Source organism: Mauremys reevesii, linkage group 10 (genome assembly GCF_016161935.1).
Source record: "Mauremys reevesii isolate NIE-2019 linkage group 10, ASM1616193v1, whole genome shotgun sequence".
Taxonomy (NCBI): domain Eukaryota; kingdom Metazoa; phylum Chordata; order Testudines; family Geoemydidae; genus Mauremys; species Mauremys reevesii.
The window spans coordinates 50,138,748-50,160,080 of NC_052632.1; the positions used below are offsets into that span (position 1 = coordinate 50,138,748).

A 21,333-nucleotide genomic window follows, 5' to 3' on the forward strand; every position below is an offset into this window, starting at 1 on the left:
GGGGAAGCCAAGCACGGGAAGTCAGCCTGGACACTTACACTGAGCTCTAGAGTTCCAGGGTTGGGGATGTTAAGCACTTTGATGCTAGTCTGAAAAATCAGGCTCTAATCTGGCCTCCTTTTTTGAACCTTGAGACTTGATACTGATCCTGTACCACTGAAGGAGGCTTGTCATTGGCATAAGTGAGAGCAGGAGTCAGTCCTTGGACAGCTAATCCAAAGGAGGGGATCTGTCAATGCACACACTTACCGGCTTCGAGGTTCTGGATAACTTATACCTCTCTGGAGGAGCTGCCCTCAGTTTGTTGGGAGCACCTCATCTCCAAATTGGATTTGGCTGGCAAAGCTAGGATTCTTCGGTGGTTTTGCTTTTGTTAATTACAAAGTTAATACTACTGTAAGGAATGTCATTTCTGATGTTAATTGAATCCAGATCATCTTTCCCCCGCTAATTTCCATATCAATGAGCCGTCTGTCTCTTTTTCCAAAAAGGACATTGTCTTTGCGAATTGATGAAACTTAGCAGGAGATTGAGACATGAGTAGTATTTTTAGGGGAGAAGACACACATCTCTCTCCTTGGTACAGTGTCAGAAAGTGCAAAAGAGGGTGGATGGTTTGTGACCAAGGGCCCACTCCTGTCACTTATCCTGTCTGTGCCTCGGTTCCCCATCTGTGACATGGGGATTGACTGTACATTCGTACCTGGCAAGGGTGCCATGGGCTATAATTTCTAACCTATGAGAGATGCTCAGGCGCTACAGTGGTGGAGGCCATGTGGGAGCCCAGATGGGAAATGGTGCAGACTGACGTGAAGGTTACACTAATCTAAGTGGTATGTGGCAGGGACACTGTTCAAAGCACTCTTAAGGGGATACAGGAGGTTTTACAAGTGTGTTAGGAGGACCAAATGGTACATGCCTTAAATATGGACACGGCACTGAGGCAGGGTGGACTGATCTATGCCAGCACTGAATATTTTCTTTGCCAGCTCGGGTGTCCTGTACTGGAACAACGTTTTTAGCAATTATTTGATTCCTAGCACAGGTGGAGTTTTTTAAGCCATACTCGGGGGGCCGGGGGGGGAAGGAATAGAACAAGCTGCTGAGAACAAGGTCATGCAGTAATGTAGGTATTTAGCCAACACATTTTTGCAGATCTTTGTAAATTAAATCACACAATAAGTTACAGGCATGTGCTAAACATATTTATCGTGTCTTGCTTTCAGATGTGTTTTCTATCCCCCTGCCACACACATGTACACAGTGTGCTAGCAGCAAATTTGTGTTGTGATCCCTTATTTCACAGTCCCAGAGAACGTGCACCGCTGTATATATTCTCCCAGCCTGCGGGTGGGGAGTTCCGATGTGTTACATACTGTGGCTGCACATTGGCAGACGCAAACACCATCTTGTGTGCTTTCAGGGACCGGCGTTCAGTGGCAGGACCTCATGAAGCCAGTCAGCGTGGATGATAACTTCACCTTTGCACAGGTGCTGGGGATGCTGCTGTTGGACTCTGTCCTCTATGGCCTGGTGGCCTGGTACGTGGAGGCTGTCTTCCCAGGGGAGTATGGCGTGCCGCAGCCGTGGTACTTCTTCTTGACGGTGAGCACCGCTGCTGCGCGCTCCGTCGCTGGCAACGTCTGAGATGAAATGCAGGGATTCTGCTCTCACACCCAGAGTGTTTATTATAATGGGGCTTAAATAGGAATTCTCTGCCCTGTTATGCAGGAGGTCAGACAGCGATTGCAATGGTTTCTTCTGGGCTTAGTCTCAGCATCTGTGCCAGCTAAAGCCCTGTGCTGCCTTATATCTGAGGAGCCTTGCACTGAGAGCCAAATGCGCTCTCCAGGTCTTGGCTTTAGATCTTCGGGCTGGGGTTTATTGGCACATGTGATGCTGCGAGTCATGTCACCACACCCCAAACACCTACGTTAAGGCTTAGAGAGCAGCCACATGAGTTTGAAACCTGGCAGGCTCCATACAAGAGCAGGTGGTACAGGGCCACCAGGCATGGTGGTGGTTTCTTTTGCCCCCAAATCCACATCCCAGCATGCTTTCATTTTAGTGCCTGGCTCTGTAGGGCAGGTGGGAGCACACAGAGCCGAGCGTGTTCCTCTAGGATACCTGTGTGGGGCTCAGGAGCCAGCTCTCTGCTTGGCAGGTTGTGCTATGGACTGCTGGAAAGCACAGGGAGTGCCAAGACCCTTTGGATCAGGAAACAGTAACCTGGTGCGATGACTTTTGACACTTTCCCCTGCAGCATGGAATGGGTCAGGCCCACTCGTGTGGCAGGCAGAGGGTTGCTGTAGCAGGCAGGAGAGCCAAATATGGGAGTGGAGTCAGGCCTCTCCCTCCAGCTAAGACCCTGAGTGGCCCTCTAGGTCCTGAGAGCATGGCTCCCCCAGTGACTAGAGTGATTGCAGCCTCTGACTAGTGGAAGTTCATGGCTCCTTTCACTTAGTGTGTTTGAAATTGTTGCATGGGCAGGGAGGATGATGTGCAGTGGGAGATTGAAGAGTAAGTGACAACCCTCTGAGCAGCCCTGATTGCACCCCCACACTCTCACTGGCCCAACCCCCTGCCTTGGGGAGCTGGTGTTCCACTTGGTACATTCCTTGGCCAATATCATGCTAGGTGGGTGGTGCTTGGGGTCCTTGTGCTGCTGTCATCTCCATGATGATGACCGCTATAAGAATGACTACCTTCATGATGATGATGTGCGCTAATATTAGCGTCAATGAGGGATTTCTGGCTAGAACCAGAAGGACCAGCGTGTAAGGGCAAGAGCTTTCAGCCAGTGGTTGATCTACCTGTCAGTGCTCTACTTTTGATTACAGGTGCACTAAAACTGCCTTCTTGGAAGCTAGAGTGCATCAGTGGAGCAGTGAATTAATTCTTCTGATGCCTTTTCTTTCGAAAACGGCTGTCAGTAGAGTCAGAGGCTCCCCTGGGAGTCTTGAGAAAATCAGGGGGCTCCCCTTTGGGGTGGGGAGAGAGGGGATTTCATGGCCCAGGGCTTCTGTTGTGTTAGAGACGCTCCATTCCTAGCTGGATCCTGTGAAGTGCTGATTTGCAAGAAGGAGTATTTCTAAAGCCTGTCTGAGGTGTGTCCAATGGGCATCTCTGTATGACGTGTCTGTCTCTTTGCCAGTGCTCTGTACGGCTCCATGTACGGGATGTATCGGCGTGAGCTGTGGCAGAACGAATCCCATCTGGGTTATGCTGGTGGACGGGAGGGAAGGTTGCTGTGCACGGCAGCTGGACTACTTTCACTCTCTCTGTGTCTTTCCTCTTAGCCCTCATACTGGTGTGGGACTCCCAGAACCGTCCTGGGGAAAGAGAAGGAGGAAGAGGAGGACCCAGAGAAGGCCCTGAAAAGCCAGTACATTGAGGAAGAGCCTGCTGATCTGGTGTCGGGGATCAAAATAAAGCACCTCTCCAAGGTAAAGTCCCCCATACCAGCCCCTGCCCAGCAAGCAGGGACAATCTGACAGCAACACATTGCAGGTCTTTGGAGCAAGCTGTAGAGATCCCCCCCCAGCAGGAAGAGTCTGGCACCAGATAGATCCGTGCTGGCATGGGTAATGCAATTTCAGACAGGAATAGCTAGTAGCAATGCTAAGGATGGGGTGACTCAGCTCTTTCCCTCCCTTCTCCCCCACCCCCTGCAACAGCCTCTGGGGGCATGTCTACACTACTGGTGAAAGTGCTGTAGCTATGCTGCTGTAGCACAGTAGTGTAGACGCTTCCTTAACCAATGGAAGGGGTTTTCCATCAGTGTCTGTAATCCACCTCCCCAAGCAGCGGTAGCTTGGTTGGTAGAAGAATTCTTTCATCGACCTGGCTGCAGCTAGTTTGGGAGTTAGTTCAGTTTAACTACAGCACTTAATTCACACCCCTGAGCGATATACCTAGCTCGATCTACATTTTAAGTGTAGACCAGGGCTAATGGTTTGGAGTCTTTTTTCAGAGTAGCAGCCGTGTTAGTCTGTATCCGCAAAAAGAACAGGAGTACTTGTGGCACCTTAGAGACTAACAAATTTATTTCAGCATAAGCTTTCGTGGGCTACAGCTCACTTCTTCGGATGCATAGAATGGAACACACAGACAAGAGATATTTATACATACAGAGAACATGAAAAGGTGGAAGTATGCATCAGCGGGAGAAAAAATTTTTTTGAAGTGATAATTGAGATGACCCATAGAAGGTGTGAGGAGAACTTAACATAGGTTTGGAGTCTGTCACTTTCATGAGCCATGGGGATTGCAGGGAATGACTTTGGAGTCCCTAGAAGACATCAGTGGGGCTCCTCGTGCTTCAGACCCATTCCCTTCCCCTACCTGGAGCAGTGGCACCAGAGCACAGGGCTGCATACAACTCCTCTGTCAAAAAAGAGTTCGAAGGCTGGGGTGTAGCTGCAGCAGCCATGCATGCAAAAAACCCCTCCTGGCATTCAGTGGGTCCTGTGCTGCTATGGGGATGGGCTACTGCCATGCTAGCTATGCGCACTGAGCTCCCAGTGGGCATGCATCCCGGTTGCACTGAGCAGTCCTTCCTTTTGCCCTCTCCTGACGTCTTTCTGCCTCTATGCCCGACGCATCAATTAACAGATATCAAGCTAGCTCCCTCCTTTCCTCCCTTCTGCAATCACCTACTGTTAAACCACCCCCACCGTAGGGACCGCAGCCCGTTCTGTACTGTCCGTGTGTACTGTGCGTTTGGCCTGGATCACCCATCATCCAGCTCCATGCGTGACACGCAAGCTGCTGGGTAAACCCCCTCATTACATGGGCTTTGGGCTTTTAAACAATGGATCAGGTTGGATTCCTAGGCCCTTGCTGATTGTCTGGCTACGCATGCTGAGGAGGGACAGGAAGTGTTGATCTACACCAGATCCCTGTAGCTGATGGCATGGGATTGATGGATGCTGAAAAGACATCTGCCTATAGGCTGGTGGCCATGACATGGGCTTGGGGGATTTGGGGCACACCTGTCCTTCCCCAGGGGTCTGAATTGCCCTCTCTTATATTTTAAAAACTGCCTAACCATAGCTCCCATTTCAATAGGCTGCCATCTTCCTGAGTAGATTATAGCTGGGCGTTGTTAACCAGTAGCCAAGGCTCTCACCATGGGTGGTAGCATTTTTGCAGTGGGATAAAACAATCTGTCCGTGCATATGGAGAAACCCAACATTTTAACATAGCCACTCAAGGGATCTGCATACACTGGCTGCATAATGTTGTAGATTTGAAATTGCTCTGCTTAGTCACACTTAGGGGTGGTCTCCTAAGACGTGAGGTGGCCTCATCAGGAGGTGGTCTCTTGTACGTGCTGTGGGATGAAGGGTGCAATGGATAGGCAAGATGAATGTGTGTTTCTTTCTAATACTCGGCTTCTCTCTCTGCTTCTGCAGGTGTTCAAAGTGGGGAGCAAGACCAAGGAGGCAGTAAGGGACTTGACCCTGAACATGTATGAGGGGCAGATCACTGTCCTTCTGGGACACAACGGTGCTGGGAAGACGACCACCCTGTCCATGCTCACAGGTACAGCCCCCAGGCCATCCAGGGGCAGGCGCACTGCAGCACGGTGGATATGGCTGAGCGTGCCCGGGTGACAGCGCGTTTCCTGGTGCAGGGTTGTATCTTGCTTTGGAGCATAACCATCTGCTGAGGTGCCTGGACTCTCTCCTGGTGTCTGATCCATCCCCAAAGCAGCATCCTGTGACTACTGCAGCACAATCGACTCTTCTTCTTTGGTTCCCATCCGCCAGCCGAATGAAATCTTTTCACTGCTTTCTACCTTGTACCAGCTTCATTCATCTTTAAACCTTTCTTCACCGTGTCTGTCCTATGCATCCTCAGTCTCCCTCTGTTCCGAGTCCTTTATGCTCTGGTATGTGTCACCCTACGCAGTATCTATTCCAAGTCCATCTGTGACACGTCTAAACCATCGCAGTTGTCTTTCTTGAACCCTCTGCAACGGCATTATTTCTTGCCCTCTACATTTTCTTATCACTGCATTTTTAATTTTCTGCAGCCTCAAAGCTCTCAGCGTTCCCCTCAGCCAGTTCATTTCTGCAGTCAAAATCTTGTTTGTCAGCTTTCCTCAGACTCCAGCATTCCAACCCACACGGTAGTGTTCATCAAAATGTCTTTAGCCTTCCAGATCTTGCAGTTTTCTGAATGCAGTAGCTGTTACTCCAAGTCTTTTTGTGTCATTGTAACAATTCCCATTCTCCACTCCTAGTCCTCCAAGGCACACAAGATTTCCCAGATGTTCTAGTTCTTTGTCTCTGACTTTGATCTTTACCTTTTCCTCCTGTCTTCCAATTGCCATATTTTTTTTTTGTCTTCTCCATGCTGATCTTACATCCAAATTTTCTACTTTCCCAGTCGGCCTTGTCAGCTGTTCTTTGTAAATCTTCCTTGGTCAGTGCTGGTGGGGGAGGGGAGCAATATTGTCTGTGCGTTATTCTCAGTCCTCCCATACAACGTGACTTCTCTCAGGGCTACAGCCTATACTGCTTCCAGTATCGAGTGGAACAAACCTGCCGATTAGCGTGCGCCCTTCTCTCGTTCCTGTGGTTATCCTGACCCGCTCCATCAGCTTCTTGTCAACTCTCACCGCACTCAGCAACTTGCTGTAGATTTTTTTCCTCTCAACTTGATCAGTTTCTCTGGGGTGCTATACGTTCTCCTAACTCACCATGCCCCTTGCTGCTAAGTGCTATCAAAAGCCTGTTTGAAGTCTAAAAGTTGTTCTATGCACTTCTCCATGTCTGTCCTATTACAAAGAGGTGAGCTGTTGTATTTTGCCCTGGCCTGTTCCTTTGTACACCCTGCTTCCACATACCTCCTCGTTTTCCTGTGCGACGCCTTGGTGAATGCCACAGAACGATAGACCGTTGCTATTGCACAGCAAATGGCTATCTGGAAATGAGAGGCTCTTGACAATTCAGGGAGCTGTGGGGTGACATGTGGCCCCTTTCTCCTCCTCATGGGGCCTGCCTCTGCTGCCGCAAGAACCAGAAGATAAAATGTGGGAATCTCAGCCAGGCTCTCTTGCTTGATGGCTGAATTCCCCGGGTTGGCCCACCCTTCATGTGGCTCTCAGCAGTGTGTGGGGCATAGGACTTGCCAGGCCAGATCAGACCATTGGTTCAGCCAGTCTGGTATCCTGCCTCCTGTAGCAGCCAATAGCTGATGTATCTGAGGATAGCACAACCCCTGCCAGTTATGCAAAGGGAGGAGTGAATTCCTGGTCCCTGCAGTGAGTCGTCCCTCTCCCTGCAGCAGCGCGCTTTGCTGGCTGATCAAGGCTATGCAGCCAAGCCAGGACTGAGACGTCATTGGCTTTGAAGGGGATTTCAAGAGGTGGGGGCCAGGGGCTGTGCACTGCTGCATGGCAGACATTGGTTCACATCCCCACCCATCTGTCTCTCTCCCTGCTCAGGCCATTCTGGGAGCTCTGTGAAATCAGCTCCGTCAGGATAGAGGGAAGAAGCTAATTAAGGGGTGGTACAGAGTGACTCTAAGGGGAGCCCCATTCAGTTCTTCGAAGCACAGTGGCTAAAGTGAAGGTTAGTCAGCCTAGGGCGAGGGATGTGGGAAACCCACAGGGCTTGGGAGCTGAGGGCTTCAGTGCGGGCTGGGAGGAGACAGGGCCCTGGCACCTCACTGCTCTTACCTACATGTGGTTGTCACCTCCTAGGTCTGTATCCTCCCACAAGCGGCCAGGCTTACATCAGCGGCTACGAGATCTCCCGGGACATGGTTCTGATCCGAAGGAGTCTGGGTCTGTGTCCCCAGCATGACGTTCTGTTTGACAACATGACAGTGGCAGAGCACCTGTACTTCTACTCTGGGGTGAGCGGAGGACATGCGGCGTCCTGGGAGGGAAGAGGCCAGGGGCCTCACTGTGCCTGCAGAAGCGTTGGTGTCTCAGTAGCATAATGGTGGCCGGTAGCTCTGGGCTGGGCACAGCAGTTGCAGTCAGTAATGTAGCGCCATGTTACTCCTGCGTGCCCCCTGCACTGAACACTGATGTTTATACTTTTCATACAAATAATAGAAAATAATGTTTATCCTTTAATTTTCTATCCATACTGGGGCTATCTACATGCCAGCTTGCAGCTGGTTTGGTTGAACAGGTGCAAACCCTGCAAAAGCACTGTCTTTGGTTTGAATAGCTTATTCCGTCCAGTTTATCTTAAACCTGTAGCTGATCCATTTCAGCTAATCCAAAAGAGTTGGATTTAAACTGGGGCGCGCACCAGATTATAATGACACCAAGTTATGCTGCTGCAACTCAGCAGGTGGACAAGCCTATGGCCTGTGAAATGTTGTAGAGTGTATGAGAGAGCGATTGGGAAGTTTGCTTCCTTGGTCATCGATATGAGAGACCGTGGATGGGTGCGTAGCACCTAACTACTCTTGGATGCCTGCCAGCTATTCTGTTGAGTCCAAATTCCCTTCCCTCCTTGTAGCTCTGTGCAAATGAGGCAGGATGAGCTGAACTCACCATCCAGGGCAGACCATGGTCCTTGTTAAATTCTGAAGGGAATGGGGCTTCCCCCACATGCTCATTTGCATTTGGGGGCCTTTTCCCATGTAGCGCTGCAGCTCTAGAAGACCTGAGAGAGCAGCAGAGTCCCTGGCGGAGCGGCTCCAGGGATGCTCTCTCACTGAGACATCTTGCTGTCCGATTTCCCAGCCTGCTGGGGGCGGAGGGTTACTGGACTGGAGACTGGGTGGCTAGAAGGAGAGTTGCAAGCAGCGCAGTCCAAGCAGAACCACTCCCCGCCCCCTTTTTCTCCTGTCTTTGGCCTTAGTCGTAAGCTTCTGGTTCAGCCAAGCTAAGCAAAGACTCCAATAGCTCAGCTCAGGGTGTCCCTCTTGGCTGGCTCTCTGCAAACCCAGCTGGGATTTAGCCCCTAGGAATCCCATTAAGGCTGTCGCGTTGGGGCAGCCGCTGGGACTGGCTGTGCCAGAGCAGCATGGCCTCTCCCAGGGGACAGGAAGGGTCTGATCCAGAGATTCCTGCGGGAAAGGATTCACTCTGTGGCAGGAGATGAGCGGTTAACTTCTTCCCCTTCTCCTGACTTTGCATTCCTGGTTAATGCAGAAGCGTGGGTAGAGAGGGAGTATGAGGCATGTCCTTACACCCAGGAGCTGAGTGAACAAGGCCCCTTGCATAGGGGCTTTCCTGCCTGCTTGTGTCAGGTTCATCCCTGCTGGGTTTGCTTTCTTAACCGTTAACCCTTACTTCACCTTGTCTGCCAGCTGAAGGGCTACCCCTCGCTGAAGTGCCCGGAGGAGATTGACCGCATTGTGAGGCTGCTGAACCTGGAGGAGAAGCGCTGCTCCTTGTCGAAGTCACTGTCCGGGGGCATGAAACGCAAGCTGTCCATCGGCATCGCGCTCATCGGGGACTCCAAGGCAGGTGGCCCTGTGGAGCCCAGCGGCTGGAGTGCTAGTGAGGGAGCTCCCTGGCAGAGTGGCTGGTCCCAAGCCCCTCCTGCTCTGCCACCTGGAAGTGCACTGGTGATCTCAAGGGCACAAGGAGGCTGTGTCATTCAGTGGCTATAGCAGAGGGCTCTCTGGGGAAAGGGCTGTGGCAAACTGCTGCTGCCACCTGTGCCTGGCCCCGGCCTGCTGGAGCAGGATGGGCGCTGAGCTCGCCAAAGGCTGCCCCTCCCCTTGTGAGTCAGGAGGGTTGTTGGAACGGCACGTGTTGGGGGGCGGGGAGTCCGGTGCCCCCAGAATGGAAGGCAGGAGGCCGGGCTGCCTTTTCCAGACTAGCGCCAAGGTTGGCACCGACAGCGTCTAGACTGGTGGGGCAGCCGAGTGTGTGGCAGTTGGTCCCTCCACTGTGCCCATTACAGACTTGTGCAGAGCTGTGTTCAGCCCAGGCTGGGGACATCCCTCTGTGCTGTGCCGTGTCTGTTCAGAGCTGCTAGCTCAGGGATGCGTTCAGCCCAGGCCTTGCAGATCCCTGCGGGCCACAGAATCATGGAAACGGGATGGATGGGACCTTAAGTAATCATGAATTCCAGCCCCCTGCACTGAGGAAGGGCCACACAAATCTCGTAGGCCATCCCTGGCAGGTGTTTGTCCTACTGGTTCTTAAAGCCTCCAATGACGGGGATTCCACAACTACCGTGGAAACCTGTTCCAGAGCCCAACTGCCCTTGTAGCTAGAAAGTTTCCCCTCATGTCTAACCTAAAGCTCCCAGGCTGCAGACTAAGCCCATTACTACTTGTCCTACCTTGAATGGACAGGAGAACAATTGATCACAGTCCTCTTGGTAACAGCCCTTAACACATTTGAAGACTGTTCTTAGGTCCCCCCTCAGTCGTCTTTTTTTCAAGACTAAACATACCCAGGTTTTAACCTTTTCTCTTAGGACACATTTTCTAAACCTTTTTTAATTCTATTGTTCTCCTGTGGAGTCTCCAATTTGTCCCAATCTTTCCTAAAGTGTGGAGCCCAGAACAGGACACAGGACGCCAGCTGAGGCCTCACCAGCGCTGAGTAGAGCAGGACAGTTACCTCCCGTGTCTTACATGCAACATTCCTGTTAATACACCCCAGACTGCTATTAACCTTTTTCACACCTGCATCACACTGTTGATTTATATTCAACTTGTGATCCTCTGTAACTCCCAGATCCTTTCCTTACTGCCGATTCCCCACTTTGTAGCTGGGTATTTGATTTTTCCTTTCTAAGTGTAATAATTTGCACTTGTCTTTATTTAATTTCATCTTGTTGATTTCAGACCAATTCTTCAATTTGTCAAGGTCGTCTCAAATTCCAATCCTGTCCTCCAAAGTGCTTGCAACCCCTCCTAGCTTGGTGTTATCTGCAAATGTTATAAGCATCCTCTCCACTCCATTATCCAAGTCATTAATGAGAATATTGCATAGTACCCAACCCAGGACTGACTCCTACATGACCCCATTAGATATGTCCTCCCATTTTGACAATGTACCATTGATAACGACTCTTTGAGTACAGTCTTTCAACCAGTTGTGCACCCACCTTATAGTAATTTCATCTAGACTGTTTCTCTAGTTTGCTTATGAGACTGTGATGTGGGACTGGGTCAAAAACTTAACTAAAAGTGAAGATATATCACATCTACTGCTTCCTCCTTCCACTAAGCCAGTAACCCTGTCTAAGAAGGCAATTAGGTTGGTTTGGCATGATTTGTTCTTAACAACTCCGTGTTGGCTATTCCTTATAACGCCGTTATCCCCTAGGTGCTTACAAATTGATTGTTGAGTAATATGTTCCAGTATCTTTCCAGGGATTGAAGTACGGCTGACTGGTGTGTATTCCTCAGGTCCTCTTTGTCCCCTGTTTTAACTACAGGTACTATGTTTGCTCTCCTCCCGTCCTCTGGGACTTCACCTGTTGTCCATGTATTCTCAAAGATAATTGCTAATGGCTCCGAGATTGCTTCAGCTAGTTCCATAAGTGCCCTAGGATGAATTTCATCAGGCTGTGCTGAAGTGAATACATCTAACTTAACTAAAGATTCCTTAACCTGTTCTTTCCCTATTTTGGCCTGCATTCCTCCCCCCTTGTTGTTAATATTAATTATGTTGAATATCTGGTCATCATTAACCTTTGTAGTGAAGACTGAAGCAAAGCAGGCATTAAACACCTCGGCCTTCTTGATGTCATCAGTTATTAGCTTTCCTTCCCTACTATGTAGAGGTCCTACACTTTCTTTCCTCTTTTTCCTTCCGATAATGTATTTAATGCCTTTTATGTCCCTTGCTAGGTGTAACTCATTTTGTGGCTAACTGTTCTGATTTTGTCCGTATGTGCTTGTGCTGTTCTTTCGTACTCCTCCTTAGCAAGTCGTCATCTTTCCACTTCCTGTAGGATTCCTTTTTTATATTTAGATTATGAAAGAGCTCCTGACGCAGCCATATTGGCCTCTTCCTATTTTCCCTCCTTGCATCAGGATAGTTTGCAGCTATCTCCATGAGATACTGCCAGCTGTCCTGAACTTCTTTATCCCTTAGATTTTCTTCCCATGGGACCTGACCTACCAGTTCCCGGAGTTTGTTAAAGTCCATTGTCCTTATTCTGCTATTTCACTCTTTCCTTTCCTTAGAATTGTGAATCACTTTCACCCAAATTGTCTTCCACCTTCAGATTCACTACCGGTTCCTCCCTGTTGCTCAAAATCAAGGCTAAACTGGCTGTCTGCCTGGTTCTTTCCTCCACATTCAGAAACAACTTGTCCCCAATACCCTCCAAATATTTACTGAAAAGTTTGTCTTTTGCCACATTACTTTCCGAACAGATGTCCGGGTAGTTCCAGTCCCACATTACTACCAGCTCTTGGGCTTTGGATAGTTCTGTTTTTTGCCTCATCCACCTCCTCTTCCTGATTTGGTGCTCTATAGTAGACCCTTACCATGACGTCACCCCTACTTTTTACCCTTGTTCTTTACCCAGAGACTTTCAAATGATCTTCCTCTCACCTCCTCCTGGACCTCAGAACAAGTGTCCATGTTGTAGGTGTATAATGCAAAGCTCTTCTCTTTTTACCCTGCCTGTCCTTCCTGAATGAGCTACACCCCCTCTTTACCAATGGTCCAGTCATGAGACTTATCCCACCACATCTCTGCTGCCAGTTAAGTCATTATTTAGCTCATATGCTAATATTGCCAGTTCTTCCTGTTTGCTCCCCATATGCCTTGCAGTTGTGTACAGACATTTAAGATGTTGAGCTGATTCCGCCCCTGATTTCCCACTTGTTGCTCCTGTGACCCTGTTGTAACTATCTGTGTCCCCCCTCCCCATGTCTTTGCGGAGCTGCCAGGCCAGGGCTGTGTTCAGCTCAGGCCTCTGCACAGTGCCAGGTCTGTCTTGGGCCCATCTAACAGACGACCTTCTCTGGTGCCCAGGTGGTGATGCTGGACGAGCCAACATCAGGAATGGACCCAGCCTCCCGCAGGGCCACCTGGGACCTCCTCCAGCACCAGAGGAGCAGCCGTACCATCCTGCTGACCACCCACTTCATGGATGAGGCAGATCTGCTTGGAGACCGCATCGCCATCATGGCCCAGGGCGAGCTGCAATGCTGCGGGTCCTCGCTCTTCCTCAAGCACAAATATGGTATGGAGAGGCCACCTTCTCCCTCGCTCCATCTGCCCAGAGGAGGAGGGAGTTCCAGGCTTCATGGGGGTGCTGCAGGGCCTTTCTGCTGGGGAGGGGAACATTGCAGAGGTGGCTTTAGCCAGGGTCCGTGGATGCCCCTGCACCCACAGGACTCAGGCCTGGATCAACCAATGTGCACTTGCACAGGGCCCCCAGCTCAGGTTTGGCCCAGCTTCCCCTCCACGTGACAGGTTTGGCACAGCTGCCTGCCCCTCCATCGTGGCAGACGGGATCCCGGCCCGAACCTGAGTGGCACTGTGACTACTCGCTCAGATTTGGCCCAGCTGCCCCATTGTCTTGACAGAGGGAGACTGAGGGAAGGAGCTGGGCCCAGCGCCAGGGGACAGGACCCACCCCAGCAGGGTGAGTGCAGGGAGGCCTCTCTCTCCTGTCCGCCTCAGGCCAGGCTTGGGTTGCAGCACTGGGCTGGAGGCAGGGGTGCTGCTGCAGGTGATAGGTGCCCCCTCGGTGGTCTAGTGTAGTGCACCCATGGGCTCACGAGGCTACATCCACCCTTGGAGCTCTGCTGTCAGGCACCTTGGGGAGGGAGAGACTCCAAGGAAACCCCTGGTCGTTTTGTATTCCTGTTCACTCACTCCCCCTGCCTCTTGCCATTCTCTCTCTTCGAGATGTCATCTGCCCATATTCCTCATCATAGGTAAGTTCATGCAGGATAGTCCATAGGTGTCTATTAGCCAAGATGGTCAGGGACACGACTCATGCTCCACATGTCTCTGAGTGCCAGATGCTGGGACTGGATGATGGGATGGATCACTCGATAATTGCCCAGCTCTGTTCATTCCCTCTGAAGCACCGGGCACCAACCACTGTTGGAAGAAGCTGAGCTAGATGGCCCATTGTCCGACCCAGTCTGGCCGTTCTTATGCTCGTGTGTTTTTCGAGAGACTGCAGGCACCGTGAGGCTGGTAGGGTTTTTCACTCCTTCTGGTGCTGGGATTCCTGAGGGTTCCCTTCTAGATCAACACTATCCGCTAGTCCCTGGGGTCACGTCCACCAGCTCCCAGCTGGGGAGGGCAGGTGAGACTTCTTCAGGTCCTGTCGAGGTGCCACCTGGCATTAGGTTGTAGAGGTCCATGTAATGTGGCATTAGGCTGGGCCCTGTCTTCTCCCCAGCAGTGAGAGGCTAGGTATGCCGTGGAAGAAATTTTCTTTGTGACTGGTGCCTTTCTGTACCTGGCCTCCTCCAGGTGCCGGCTACCACATGGTGATGGTGAAGGAGCCGTACTGTAACCTCGGAGAGATCTCCCGCCTCATTTGTCAGTACGTGCCCAATGCCAGCCTGGAGAGCAATGCCGGGGCCGAGCTGTCGTTCATTCTGCCCACAGAGAGCACACACAGGTAACAGCTGCTCTTGGCAATTGTCATAGCTGTCTTCACTGCTGTTTACATGGCTGTGTGCCGAATCCGGTGCCAAGCTGCAGTGCCCAGTTTCTGGCAGTACTGCCACACACAAGGCCTGCCAGCCGTTAGAGAACTAAACTATGCTGCACTGCTCGGTTATCCAGCAAGGTGTAGGAGGAAAGATGGGCCAGTGGTTAGGGCACTAGCCTACAACATGGGAGCCTGGGTCCAAATCTTTGCTCTGTCCCAGACTTCCTGTGTGACCTTGGGCAAGTCCCTTAGGCTGGCTGGGCCGCGGTTCCTATCTGTACAATGGGAACAGTAGTTCTGCCCTGCCTCCCAGGGGTGCTGAGGGTAGATGCTTTAAAGACTGTGAGTTCCCACACGCTATGGTGATGGGCGCCACAGAGGTACCTAACATGGACCGAAATCCAGACTAACTGGGCAAACTGTCAGTAGTCAAAGCAAAGCTACCGAGCGAAGGGCTGCCTAGAGGAGCAGAGTTGCCTGGTGGTTAAAGTGCAGGATTATGACCCAGGAGACCCTGCTGATGCTGACTCCCTTTGGGACCCTGGACAAGTTCCTCAGTTGCTCTGCCACAGCATTCCCAAGTGCCAAACAGGGCTTCTCCCTGGATTGGCCCATGGCGTTCCTAGGATGGAGGGTCTCTGGTACACCCCAGCTATTGTATCTAGAGAAGACGGACCAGACTGCCTGACATGGGGCACACAGGTCACTCCTCAGGTGCACAGAAGAGAGACTGAGGAAGCAGCTTCGCTGCGTAGCTCCGTGCTCAGTGCTGGAGCCCTCGGCCTCCGGTTAGGCAGGGCTAGAGCAGTCTGATATAGGCACCAGAGTGCTCCAACTGCTGGGGGGAGATCCCTGCTGTTCCCAGGCGTGCTGTCGCTAACGGGCAGCAGGGCTCTGACGCTGGAGGGCTGCTTGGATTGTAAGCTCCTCGGGGCAGGAACCGTGTCATCGCACAGTAAGGCTAGTTGCCATGGGCGCTACAGGGATATAATGCTGTTGGATTAGCGTTTCCACAGGGGCTTAGTGAAGCTGCAATGGGATGACCGTGCGCTGGGCAAACCACCCTTCCATTGCAAGGCGGGCGGGTAAAGAGTGAGCTGAAAAGCTGTTCCAGAGCCAAAGCATAACTGAATGCAGGAGCTGCACGATGGAACCCAGGCTCCTTGGCTCATGCCAGCGCTTGGCCAGTGTCCGGACGGTCTCTTTGCCCTTAGCTGACTTGATTCCCGTACAACCCTGTCTGCCTGAAATCCCGACTATGGCTGGCTATTGCCTGGCCTCTCTGCACAGGGAAACTGGAGAGCCGGCTTCTAGCAAGAGCCAGAATGCAGCTTCTAACTCCATCCCTGTCCTGACAGGTTTGAGGCGCTGTTCACGGAGCTGGAGCAGAAACGGGAGGAGCTGGGGATTGCTAGCTATGGTGCCTCTGTCACCACTATGGAGGAGGTCTTCCTCAGGTGAGTATCACGCGATGAGCCGTTCGGATAGCCAGTGGGGAAGGCTTACACCCCCACTCACTAAGGGTGGGGTCTCCGAATACGAGCCCCTGTCAGCAATATCCGTTTCAGTGCAGTGACATGATGAGTGAACCCAATCCCCTTCCTTATCCTCTCAGGAAAGTTTCCAGATCTGAGCCTTGCAGCGGGGCTATGAGATCAGAATAGCTTGTGGGAGGTGGACATGTAAAACCTGTACTGAGAACAAGGGCACTCTAGGAACCTCTAAGGAAACAACTGAACCCTCCTGGGGTTCATGCGTCTCTTACATGACTGATCACTGAGATTTAATGTAGCCCTAATTCCTGTCATTCATAGTCAGTCACAGAAGTCCAGAAGGGACTCGGCTGATCGCCAGTCATTCCGGCAATTACTCCAGCATCCTTGCACTCAATTTTATACATTTTTCACCTCTGTATGAGTCATCAACAGTGTTTGAACCCCCCAGCCCTCAGATCCACAGCACAGACCTCTTCCACTTCAGCTGTAGATGTCACTGGTGGTAGACCCGAGTCAAGCTGCTGTTTAGAGCACTGTGAAGTTGGATTGGGAGGCTCTCTGGAAATGCCACTTGAGTCAGCACGTGATTGGCCAAAGCCGCCTTCAGTTTTCTTAGATTTAAAAAAAAAAAAAATCCAAGCAGCATTCGCAAGAGCCTCTTGGAGCCCTGAAAGCTCCTGGACCAACATTTCCACAGTATAAAGCCTTTCCACGAACCCTCCTCCTCATGGCTGAACTGGGAATGAATAGCTGAGAGAGAAATATGTGGGGGGATGAGTCGATCAGGCAAAAATCGGAATGAACCTAGGCTGGGAAAGGGCATGTGGACTGGAGTTCAGCTTGTCCGTTTAGAACCCTGCATGGTTGTATGGGCTCAGGCCAATCTGTAGTGCAAGTTGTTGGCACTGACCCACGAGTCTCCTTTGTTTTAATGTAGCAGCATGAAATTCAGTCCCCTGCGTGACTTCCATTGGCTGCTTTTCCTTGTGTTTCAGGGTTGGCAAGCTGGTGGACTCCAGCATGGATATCCAAGCCATCCAACTCCCTGCCCTGCAGTATCAGCACGAGAGGCGGTCCAACGACTGGGCCATGGATGACTCCAGCAGCCTGAGTGGAATGACTGACATGACTGATGATAGTGGGGCTCTGATCACGGAGGATTGCTCCAGTATCAAACTGAACACAGGGGTGAGTGCTCCGTCAGGAATGTCCGGGCGTAGGGAAGGCTAGAGAGTGTCTCCACTGGCTTGGTTGGGGTTTGGAGGGAACTGTCGTATTGAGACAAAGACACAAGGTTGGGCAGGTAATATCTTTTATTGGACCAACTTCTGTTGGTGAAAGAGACATGCTTTCCAGCTACACCGGGCTCCTCTTCAGGTCTGGGAAAGGTAATCTGTGTCACAGCTAAATGCAAGGGGGAACCGATTGTTAAGCGTAGTAAGGAGTTAACACATGTTGCAGGAGACCATTCAAGATGAAGTGGGCATTTAACCAACACTGCAATCATAAGGCAAAAGGTGGGTTACAGGTTGTTGTAATGAGACATACAACCAGTGTCTCTATTGAGTCCATGATTTTCAGTATCTACCAAAGTTATGAATTTAAGCTCCCAGGTATGTCTGTCAAGGTGTGGTGCAGGTTTTCTTGGAGGATGAGGACTGAGAGGCCAGATGTGGAGCGATTGCTTTGTGAAGTGTTCTCCCATGGGTGATGGAGAGTTTTTGTCTTTTATCGTTTTTCTGTGCGAGTTCATTCGAGAGCACAGTGATTGGCTGGTTTCACCTGTGTAGCTGTGAGGCAGGTCAGTGTCGGATCCCTATTTTACATGTGGGAAAACTGAGGCACAGAGCGGTGAAGTGACTTGCCTAAGGTTACACAGTGTGTCAGTGGCCGAGTCAGGAATTAAAACCAGAAGTCCTGATTCTAGTCCCCTCCTCTGACTCTGGATTCCCATTGCTTCCGATTTCAAATGCCCAGAATTGCAATCTGAACTGTGTCTCAGTCACTCTCCTTCTGAAACCTCTCTGATTTGACTGGCACTAGTTGCTGTGCCAGGGTTGAGGTGTATAGGAGAAGAGGCAGAATTCCTCCATAGCGAAATCACTGGATTGTGTGCATCTTAAGCCTTTAACTGGGAAGTACAAGAATTCCTGTCTCCTTTTGAGATGTCCTGATCTTACTCTTCTCAATGTTTAACACTGAATATTTCCAGCATTCTAAAGGCGGATTTCCTCTCTCTGGCGTCTTTCCTCTGCTAGGTGGATTTTGTGCATTAAATGAGGGAATAGCCACTGCAGCCCTTTTAAAAGTGCATTAGATTTAGAGGAGAGACAATGTCTGTTGTTGGACCAGCTGCTGTTGGGTAGAAGGGACGAGCTCTCTCGGGCCCCCCAACACAGCTACAACAGCCCTACAAGTGTTATGTTTAAAGGGTCACTTTCAATTGAAAGAGATGCAAATTATCTAATATTTTCCCTGCCATTGTTCCAAGTAGCACGCCTGTGCCTAGCACTGAAGATTAGTGGACACAATCTTTCTCTCACTTTGTGCAGCTACAGCAGCACCCTGTATGCAGCCTGTGTGTGTCCACATTCTCCTATTTCTCTCTGTGTGTATTTCACTAAGCCACAGAGGAGGAGAGAAAAAAGTAAGACAAGGTGGTTGTAAAACCACAAAAACTGGCTGGGGCCTTGGGGGTAGGGGTCTGGAGCTACTCTTCTGAAAACAGATCGGATCTCAAGCTGACAGTGGCCTGTTGGTTAGTTGCAGATTGTTGACCTTGCCATCAGAAGTCAAGTTGTTAACCCCCCATAATCTTCTTACAGGCTTTGCTGGAAGCCAGCATCGCTAGTGGGAGCTCTGATGTGAGTCCAGTTAGCATGGTCTGGGTCAGGAAGGGCCCAGCAGGGATGGGTTTTAGCATGCTTGTCCTGCTGGGCTGTCTGCTGGTGTCAAAATAAAACCTCCTCTCCCCTCTCTCCCATCTCAGTTCTACCTGTGCTGCCAGCAGTTCTATGCCATGTTCATGAAGAGGGCAGTGTACAGCTGGCGCAACTGGAAGATGGTAGCAGCGCAGTTCCTGGTGCCTCTGATTTTCACAACCCTTGCTCTGGTTGTTGCCAAGACCTTCCCCGGGCCGAGAGATTCCGCACTGCTCAGGCTGACGCTGGACCCGTATGGCAAGACTGTCGTGCCTTTCTCTGTCTCCGAGGCATCCAGGATCTCCCCAAGGCTGGCGGAACAGTATGCAGCGCTGCTGGATGCTCAGGGCCAAGTGCCCCTGGAGGTGCTAGGTAGGTCAGGCCAGGGATGGGGCTACTACTCTGGAGGGGTCATACAGCATCAGGCTATATGTATAAGAGCTGCTGGTCGCCTGCTCCAAAGATCGTGAACAGCTAGAATAACTGAGCAGAATCAATGTGATGCAGCCAGCAGACACCGGGGAAGTCAGATTCCAGCCTCACTGTATCCTGAACGGCCTGGGTAATGCAGTACATAGGTTATTTCTGATCCTGTCCTGTTAGACCATTTCGCTAAGCAGGCATGCTAAAGACAGAGCTCCACCTTAACCTCCCAATTTCCACCTGCCTTTCAACCTGAGCACTTCTGGTAGTTAATTCTTTTTATGGAGGGTGACAAAAGATTTCTCCATTAGCTCAGAACTCAGTTTTGGCCTCAGTATTCACTGGCTTTATGTTCTTAATATAAGGTGTGCATATTAATGCTCATTAAATGTATCCAGGTCTGCATATAGTCTGCTTATTTTCTCCATATTATTTCTCAAGGTAGGCTGTTGGCTCTTAGCTAGCCTCTGCCGTCTGTCAGACAAGTAGATGTTTGTTTGCAGATGCATAAATGTTTCCTCGTGTAGATGAGAACAGGGGGTTAAACTTAGTTCAGCTTTCCCAGACTCTGCGTGCGTGTTCACTTAATTTAAAAGTGTTTGCTTTCAGAATGCTGTGTTAAACACAAGCGCATCTTGCTTCTAAACGAGGAAATCTGGCTTTATAGGAAGGCTTGGAATTGCTGTACAGGCTGTCCCATAAACAGCTCTCTTTAAATAACCCTTCCCCAACTTTGTTAGGTTTGGCCCCCGGGGGCCTGTCTGTATCTCTCTGACACGCTTGCACTATTGGTAGACTTGCTATTCTATTTCTTTTGTCACATTAAATAACAACCTGTAGGTTCATCCCTTAGCAAGAACTCTGGATGGCGTGATCCTCTTTTGACTTAGCTCAGCATAGAAGTACTAGAAGTATCTATGCTCCCTTCAAAGGGCATTTCAGTTTTATATTAAGCAAGCAGCCTATCACTGATTAGATCTATCAGTTGCCTGTCCTGTGTGTCCTATCCAAGCCCTGGAGATTTGCAGAGCCATGCAGTATGTTCTGAGTTTTTCCTGAATTAAAAAACCACCAACACAAACCTAAGACTCACCCGCCTGAGTAGCATGCAATTTCTTTCAGTGTGGAGCGTGCCAAGCCTTGCACCTAATTCCCCTGTCAGGGTGTATTAGAGCTGGACTCTGAGGTGTGGAGCCTCCCCTGCTCCTGTGGACTTCTGATGGAGTGTGGTTGCTCTTATGCTCAGGCCCTAGTGTGCGTTCCGTGGGTATGAGCTGGGGTCTGTTGTAATGGCGAAGTGGGTGTGCTTGGCACAGGTGACCTGGAGGAATACCTGATCTCCCGAGCGGCGGAGGAGGGCGGAACTTTCAACGAACGTTACATCGCAGCTGCTTCCTTCGAAGAGGTCAAAAACCGCACGGTGGTCACAGCGCTGTTCAACAACCAGGCGTATCATGCCTCCGCCACTGCACTGATGCTGGCAGACAACGCCCTGTTCCGGCTGCTGGCTGGACCCAATGCTTCCATCACTGTCACCAACTATCCCCAGCCCCGGAACATCACAGAGACAGCAAAGGACCAGCTCATGGAGTACATCCAGCTTCCTTACTACTTGCTTTCATGCCAGGGGTTAGGGGCCCGGATCGGCAACTGGAGTGAATAGGCCTAGTTCCATCCAGCCACGCTAACTTGCACCAGCTGAGGGTCCCGTGCAGAATTTCCCAAAACTGGGAGTATTATCTCAGGCAAGAGCACAGGCCTGGGAGTCAGGGGATCAGGGCACTGTTTCCAGTTGTGCTACAGACTTGCTGCGTGACCTCACCCAAGGTCATGTAAACCCAAATAGCCAAAAGTGGGTGTCTCAGTGGCTGAGTCTGTCTCTAGACACCTAGAGCCTGGTTTTCGGAGGCGCTGAGG

The 21,333-nt window shown here is 50.8% G+C and overlaps 1 protein-coding gene across 1 annotated transcript in view; it reads left to right on the top strand.

Moving 5' to 3' along the window:
* Positions 1–21,333, top strand: part of ABCA3 (ATP binding cassette subfamily A member 3) — a 59,623-nt gene that overhangs the window by 20,493 nt on the left and 17,797 nt on the right. Inside the window, exons 9-19 of the mRNA XM_039491665.1 lie at positions 1,424–1,605; positions 3,300–3,446; positions 5,418–5,547; positions 7,715–7,869; positions 9,286–9,441; positions 12,932–13,142; positions 14,393–14,543; positions 15,935–16,033; positions 17,068–17,260; positions 19,062–19,365; positions 20,733–21,006. Coding sequence (XP_039347599.1) covers positions 1,424–1,605; positions 3,300–3,446; positions 5,418–5,547; positions 7,715–7,869; positions 9,286–9,441; positions 12,932–13,142; positions 14,393–14,543; positions 15,935–16,033; positions 17,068–17,260; positions 19,062–19,365; positions 20,733–21,006 — 2,002 coding nt within the window. The remainder of the gene's footprint in view (positions 1–1,423; positions 1,606–3,299; positions 3,447–5,417; positions 5,548–7,714; positions 7,870–9,285; positions 9,442–12,931; positions 13,143–14,392; positions 14,544–15,934; positions 16,034–17,067; positions 17,261–19,061; positions 19,366–20,732; positions 21,007–21,333) is intronic.